This window comes from Epinephelus moara, chromosome 24, assembly GCF_006386435.1.
Source record: "Epinephelus moara isolate mb chromosome 24, YSFRI_EMoa_1.0, whole genome shotgun sequence".
In the NCBI taxonomy this organism is placed as follows: Eukaryota; Metazoa; Chordata; class Actinopteri; order Perciformes; family Serranidae; genus Epinephelus; species Epinephelus moara.
In genome coordinates, this window is record NC_065529.1 from 27,342,257 (window position 1) to 27,349,977 (window position 7,721).

A 7,721-nucleotide genomic window follows, 5' to 3' on the forward strand; every position below is an offset into this window, starting at 1 on the left:
TTTTCTAAATTTCACCACCTGTTCCTTATCATTCAACTCCACCATTGTCCACCTACCTAAGCTCTTTACTGACTTTTCCCTAATTGTTGGGATTTCCTCATCATCTATGACAAACTTCCTGTCACTTAACTTTCCTCTACGTATTGAGATGCTTCTAGATTTACTAGGCTTGATTTTCATGCTGGCCCACTTGAGGTTCTTATTTACCTTCTCTAGTAGCCGCTTTGTACATGGCATTGTTGTGGTCACCAGTGTCATGTCATCCATGTAAGCCCTAACTGGTGGAAATACAACCCGTTCTGTCATCTCTCCCCACCTACCACCCACTTAGAAGCCCTGATGATTACTTCCATTGCCATAGTAAATGCTAATAGAGAAATTGTACACCCTGCCATGATGCCTATTTCTAGCCTCTGCCAACCTGTTGTGAAACCTGCTGTACTTAGACACAACCTAATATCCTGAAAATATGCTTTCATTAAGTTAACAACTACCTGTGGCACTCTGATGTAGTCAAACGCACTCCAAATGAGGCTATGCGGTACTGAACCAAACGCATTTGCAAGATCTAAAAATACTACATGCAGGTCCCTTTTCTTAATCTTCGCTGCCTGAATCTGGTGCCAGATCATGCTAGTATGCTCTAAACACCCTGAAAAACCTGGTATTCCTGCCTTCTGCACCATGGTATCTATTAAGCTATTCCTTTCTAAGTAGCTAGCTAATCTCTGCGCAACTACACTAAAGAGAAGAGAAGGTATTACACATAGCAAAGGGCTGCACACTGGAATCAAACTCACTGGTGCTGCAGCAGGGTCATGGCCTTTGACCCCTGCTCTACCCACTGAGCTACTGGGCGCCCTCAAAAATCATTGTGGGGCGTCGGTGGCTTAGTGGTAGAGCAGGCGCCCCATGTACAAGGCTGCCGCAGGGGCCCGGGTTCAACTCCAGCCTGTGGCCATTTCCTGCATGTCACTCCCCCTCTCTCTCCGACCCTTCACACTTGTCTGTCCTGTCGATTAAAGGCTAAAATGCCCCAAAAAATGTATTTATAAAAAAAAAAAAAAGATCATTGTTTGGTGTTAATGTCCAAAAGAAGTTAGCCACAACTGTTGTAATTTTCCTATGTTTCTCACAGAGAAGACTCATTTGCTTTGTCACCTATATTATGCACAAATAAATTAAACTACATATCTTTCTTTTATGATGGAAACAAATGAGTTTCACTCACCATGCAAACAGCGGGGGTAACGTAAAGCCAGCAATACTTCATTATCGGCCACGGACGATACCCTATCATGTCTTCAATGTTGTCATAGAGACGATCTGCACCTGGTAATCAAAAGGAAAATAGATAATCTGTTTTAACTTTCTGTAGATATGAAAAGGTGTTCTGCAAAGTCACCCAAAACATAAACAAATACATGATGTGATTTTGTGGGACATGCAGATAACTCCTGTGCATTGACTCTGAACCCAAAATGTATTTTAATGTACATGGTAGGATTTAAGACTAACTATTGTGGGTGGTCATGTTACAATTACTACTTTAAGAAGGCATCAGTTAATAACACCACTTTACCTTATTAACATTATTTCAATATTACCCCAAACCTTTCCGAGGCAGCATTTAAATCCCTGTTGACAGGGGAGCAGTGTGAAGGACGTGTTTTTACAGAGTGAACGCATCAAGCTCTTTTAGATCTTTTGTTCACGTTGAAAGAAAGAATGTCAAAGAGATCAAGCACCCCTCTCGAGAGAACCCAATGTCCATCAAGCTTAATAAAGTGATTATGGTGTGTGACCACATAGCAATTTCTCTGGCAGTAAAGTGTTGACAAGGTACTAGAGAGTGCTTCATCCATGTGCTTTATTAAGAAAAATAAATAAATAGATTAATATATATATATATATATATATGTGTGTGTGTGTGTGTGTGTGTGTGTGTGTTTGTGTGTATTTAAATGTATGTCAAAATTATATTAAAAAATACATATAAAAATATAATAATAAATATATATATTAAAAAAAATACATTAAAAATATATACAATTTTTTAATATATATATTTTAAAACGACAATCTACGCATGGGTTCTGTGTCTGTGACACAATATCTCCTACAGTGACATTCACTTGGAAAGTTCACCAGGAAACAATCCTGCACAGCCACCACTGGAATGCAGTTCTACAATTTGTAAAAAACTAAGACTATTAGTGTAATCTTTATTTGCAACTGTGCAGAAATACTGGGTTTAAACAGAAAAAACACATGCACAAAAAAAAAATCCAAATGTCAACATTATGAAAGAAGCTTCAAAATATTTGGTGCAGCCCTATCAAATATATAAAAAGCACCAAACTTAACAAAACTTTAATAAAGTGAATGGCAGAACAGCAGCAGAAAAACAGTCTAGACCAATATTATTATCTTATTATCTTATCATAGATGTATCTGTGTATTTGTTAGCAGGACAAAAATGCTTTAGAAGTGTTTGAAGTCCTTTAGAAAGAGTCTCAGTGTCACATTTTGCCCACCAGAGAGCACTGGCAGCGGTGAAATGTTGTGCTGAGCACATGTCTTAGTCATAACCCTTTAATAGCCAAATGTGAGGGATTCTTATTTAGTCATGTGTTGGGTTAGACTTTTTAAAACTCTTTGATACCAGTGTCTGTCTCAAACATCCAAATTAATTTGCAGAAAATATGATGGTTTGGGGCTTAAAATTAAATTTATCACGGTTTTTGAATGTCTAAACAATCACCCCATTGAGTCAGGTCTCAGCTGCAGCAGAGTGGCCAGTCTCTCTGAACTGGCGCTGCTCTGAACAAAATGTTGGCAAACAAACCACATTTTAGGTATGAAAAAACATCCGTGCATCAGTGCATCTGTGCCTTTATAACATGGCCTGCACTTCTTTTACCTAACACCTCACTCCTGTTGTACTTTGTCAGCAGATATTTTGTCCACACTGGAATTCCTATTCTGTCTTTTACATTCAGCTTTCACTCCCATTTAGCTTATTTAAAATTGAGTTGTTTTTAAGTTACAGACAGACAACACAGAACAAAAATACACAATAAAAATGTAAAGCTCTAAAACAAGCAATATAAAACACAAAATAAAATTACTACAAGGAAAGCCAAAAAGTATTTTATAGTATAATAGAAATTATCTATAAAAATGAAAAAAAAAAAAAAAAATGGCAGCTACGCTTGACTTCAAAGACCAGCTAAGATACACCGTGACACTGGCATATAGAGGATAGTGGACAAAAATCCTGCAACAGTGCTTTGAAAAGGCCAAGAGGAACCAACAAGTGCAACTTTAGGTCCTTCTGCAGAAGATCCCACATATAAGGAGCTGCATACATCACTTCCCAAACTCTGTACGTACCATACAGACAATAAAAACATGTTCTGAGAACGGAGAGCATATTTTTACGAAGATGACGGCATAACTTTGACTACAGACATTTGAAGCGTCACTCAAAAACCTCAGTAGAAACTTTGAGTGGGAGACGGATGATAGGATATGAGGGAGAGAGATGGTCCAAATCCAACATTTTACCTTACAATTTTGACTTTGAACTTGAACTTTGAACAATTTACAGTCAAAGTCTTAACCCCTACGTCATAGTAAATTGAGAACCTCTGCCCTAAGACAGGGAAGATGTTTCTCTGACACTTTTTGAAAAGGTTACTGAGCTTGATTTTTTCTGAGGCCAAAAACAATCCTTATTTGACACAGCTAAAGCCCAATATTAATGTTGCACCTGACAACCGAGTTTTTTTAATCTTGGCTTTGTTAAAAAAAAAATGTGAATCTCCTTTACTTACTTTAAACCATGTAAAATTAAATTTCGCTTATATATTTTATGCCAATGGGAGTGTCCTTCTAACGTTCAGTTAAACATATGTGGTGGGCAAGTTCAAAGCGTTTGCACGCTTTGACACACAAGGCAGCAGAGTGATGGTCCAACCCGCCCAGACTGAGGAGGGGCAGCAGCAGCAGACTCTCATCCTACAGTGTCATCAGGTGAAATCCACACTGAGGAAGATCAACATCACCAAGGCTGCTGGCCCAGACAGGGTGTCAGGCCGCACATTGAAGTCATGTGCAGACCAACTAGCAGGTGTATTTCTGGACATTTTCAATCTCTCCCTGCAGCTAGCCACAGTCCCCACCTGCCTCAAATCATCCACCATTGTACCTGTGCCTAAGAAGTCAGCTGTCACCTGCCTCAATGATTACCGCCCAGTCGCGTTGACCCCCATTGTGATGAAATGCTTTGAGAGGCTCATCCTGAAACACATCAAGGACAGTCTCCCCCCTGACCTGGACAGCCACCAGTTTGCCTACAGGGGGAACTGATCCACAGAGGACGCAGTCTCCATAGCACTCCACACAGCCATCTCTCACCTGGAGCAGCCAAACACATATGTAAACTGGTATTCAAACTTCGCAATCTGGGCCTGCCCACCCCACTGTGTTCATGGATCAGTGACTTTCTCACCAACAGGCCGCAAGCGGTGAGAATAGGAGCTCATACATCATCCACACTCGTCCTTAACACAGGTACGCCGCAGGGCTATGTGCTCAGCCTGACCCTTTTCACCATCTTCACACACGACTGCACCCCCATCCATGCCTCCAACACCCTTGTCAAATTCGCCGACGACACCACTGTAGTGGGCCTCATATCAGACAATAATGAGACTCACTACAGAGAGGAGATCCACCACCTGGCCCGGTGGTGCTCGGACAACAACCTGGTCCTGAACACCGCCAAGACAAAAGAGGTCATTGTAGACTACAGGACGACCAGAAGAACAGCACACGCTCCACTACTCATACAGGGGGAGGTAGTGGAGCGTGTGGACAACATCAGGTTCCTGGGAATCCACATCACAGCTGACCTCACCTGGGCTCTGAACACCACGCACTTAGTAAAGAAGGCTCAGCAAAGACTCTTCTTTCTGAGGAAGCTCAGGAAGGCCGGACTGCCCTCCAGGCTAATGACAAACTTTTACAGAAGCACCATCGAGAGCATCCTCTGTCTTGGCATGACCGTTTGGTACAGCAGCTGCACGGCACAAGACAGAAAGGACTTGGCCCGGATGGTAAGAACAGCCCAGAGGATTGTGGGAAGTCCTCTCCCAGACCTGGACTCGGTGTACGCTGGCCGCCTCCAGATGAAGGCCAGCAGCATTGCCACAGATCCCACCCACCTGGGTCACAGACTGTTCTCTCCCCTGCCCTCAGAACGGAGGTACAGGGCCCTCAAAGCAAGGACAAATAGACTGAGGAACAGCTTTATCCCCAGGGCTGTGGCCTCCATCAACCCCCCTGCACTCACATACACACCAGCCCCAAACTGAGGAACTGACCTTTGCACTTTGAACTGCACCGTTGCACTTTACCTCACCTTGCTGCTGTTTTTACACTGCCTGCTGCCTCTTTTATTGAAGTTTTTATACTGCTGCTATATCTCTCACGCACTTTATTGTTTTTATACCTTACTGACGTCTTTTTATATTTATATTTATATACTGTCTGTCCTTTTTATTGTGTTGTTATCTTGCCGAGGGTACTACACATAATTTCGTCGTGCAATGTACAATGACAATAAAGTCTTCTATTCTATTCTATTCTATTCTATTCTATTGTATTATTAACTGACACTAAACCTCATGTCGTTTCCCTGCCCATAAACAACTCAAAGCTTGATGTCTTTAACTGGTTACTCCAATTGTTTGACTTGACTTCAGTCCAAAAACACAATTAACCATTACATGAATTTGTTTTTTAATAATTTGCCTTAAGGAATACAGTATTAAGTGGACTTGTGTTTGCTTCCCATGGAAAGATTTTTTGACCATGACAAACCCTCTAAAATTTTGATAGAAAATCATTTCAGTAGGAATAAAATCAAAAGCTGCTTCAATGCAGAACAACCATAATGACTCACCATATATCCATCCGACTGCTATTGACTGAAACACTGAGAGAAGGAGAAGATTGTTGCCACTGCACACGTAATGATCAAAGAGCTGAAGGAAATACAAGCCGCCCTGCAGGAAAACAGAAGGTCGATTGTTACTGCACATCAAACACAAAGACATGACTAGATGACTAAATCAGTTCAGCGTCCTGCAGGTCCAGACAACTCCGTATTGGCCTGTTTTTGACGATGCACAGGCCGGCTTTTACTTACTGTGAACAGATCACAAGCATGAGTTCTCACCTCTGTGACAAGAAGGAGCCCGAGAAAGAAACAAACCGAGCAGAGACAAAGCAGCAGCAATTCTCGACGATACGCTCTTCGAAACACGGTGGGGAACATGTCTGTCACTGAGGTCATCAGGCACTCCAGACTCACAAACTGCCAGAGACACACACACCAAGGAGTAAGCTAAAATACCTCAAAACAAAAAGTTATTGTGAAAGGTTAAATAAAAAAACTAAATTGAGGATTTATAACCCCTAATGCAAATGTATTTTTATCTCACCTGTGTGTCAGCACCCAATAAGATGACCATGATGAAGAAACATATAGCCCATAACTGAGGTAAAGGCATCATGGCTACTGCACGTGGATAGGCAATAAATGCCAAGCCAGGCCCTGTATCATAAAAGATAAAATTCACTCAGTCACAGCTACCACAAAATACTCACATTCCTTAAAGTACAGTGTCGATTGCTGCAGACAAGGACTGTGGAGCGTACTGACTTGACGACATTATTCATTTCCTGCAGATTTTTTCTGCCTCTGCATCAACAGCAGGATGCATCATATTTTTGGCTTATTCGTCCATCCGTCTGTCCCATTATTGTCAACACCATATCTCAACAAGGCATTGAGAAAAGTACCTTAACTTTGACACAAACCTCCCATGAACATTGCCCCCATGAAGGTCAAAGTTGTCTCTGGTAAGAAAAAAACACCATGGACGAACGCCACATGGGGAAAAGCTCAAAAAAGAGAATGTAGAAAAGCAGAACGCAGGTGGCGAAAAAACAAACTCCAGGTTCATTATGACATCTATAAGGAAAGTCTGCATATCTATAACTTGGAGCTAAAAAGGGCGCGGCAGTCCTTTTTCTCTAAGATTATCAACAAAAATAACAACAATGCACGGACTTTATTTACTGATATTGACAGACTGACAAACCTATCAGCGTCAGTCCCTCCTGAACTGCTATCCACCAAGGCATGCAATAACTTTGCTTCTTTTTTCACAGACAAGATTTTAAAGATAAGACAGACAGTCTGTAACTCCAACACAAGATTTTAAAGATAAGACAGACAGTCTGTAACTCCAACACAGTGGCTATTTCACCTGTGTCTTATAAGACTACTCGAGTTCATTTGGCACTTTTTCACCCATTAAATTATGCTACTTTGACAGACATAGTTAGAAACCTTAGGTCCACTACCTGCTGCCTTGACAGTCTGCCTACAAGCTTTTTTAAAGATGTTTTTAACTGCATAGCATCAGATATACTACAGATAGTCAACTGTTCTCTTCAGTCAGGCCTTCTTCCAACGGCCCTGAACACCGCAGTCATTAAACCTCTCTTAAAAAAGCCTAATCTGGATGCCTCAGTAATAAATAACTACAGGCCCATATCAAACCTGCCATTTTTAGGAAAGATCATTGAAAAGGTTGTTTTTCAGCAACTTAACACCTTCTTGGAGCAAAACAATTCCTTTGATG

At 41.3% G+C, this 7,721-nt stretch overlaps 1 protein-coding gene across 1 annotated transcript in view; it reads right to left on the minus strand.

Annotated features, from left to right (window-relative positions):
* The window catches only part of LOC126385478 (sodium- and chloride-dependent GABA transporter 2-like), a 46,564-nt gene that overhangs the window by 19,443 nt on the left and 19,400 nt on the right, over nt 1-7,721 (minus strand). The window contains exons 10-13 of the mRNA XM_050037210.1: nt 6,513-6,625; nt 6,248-6,385; nt 5,972-6,074; nt 1,232-1,332 (exon numbers count right to left, since the gene is read on the minus strand). Of these exons, the coding sequence (XP_049893167.1) occupies nt 1,232-1,332; nt 5,972-6,074; nt 6,248-6,385; nt 6,513-6,625 (455 nt within the window). The remainder of the gene's footprint in view (nt 1-1,231; nt 1,333-5,971; nt 6,075-6,247; nt 6,386-6,512; nt 6,626-7,721) is intronic.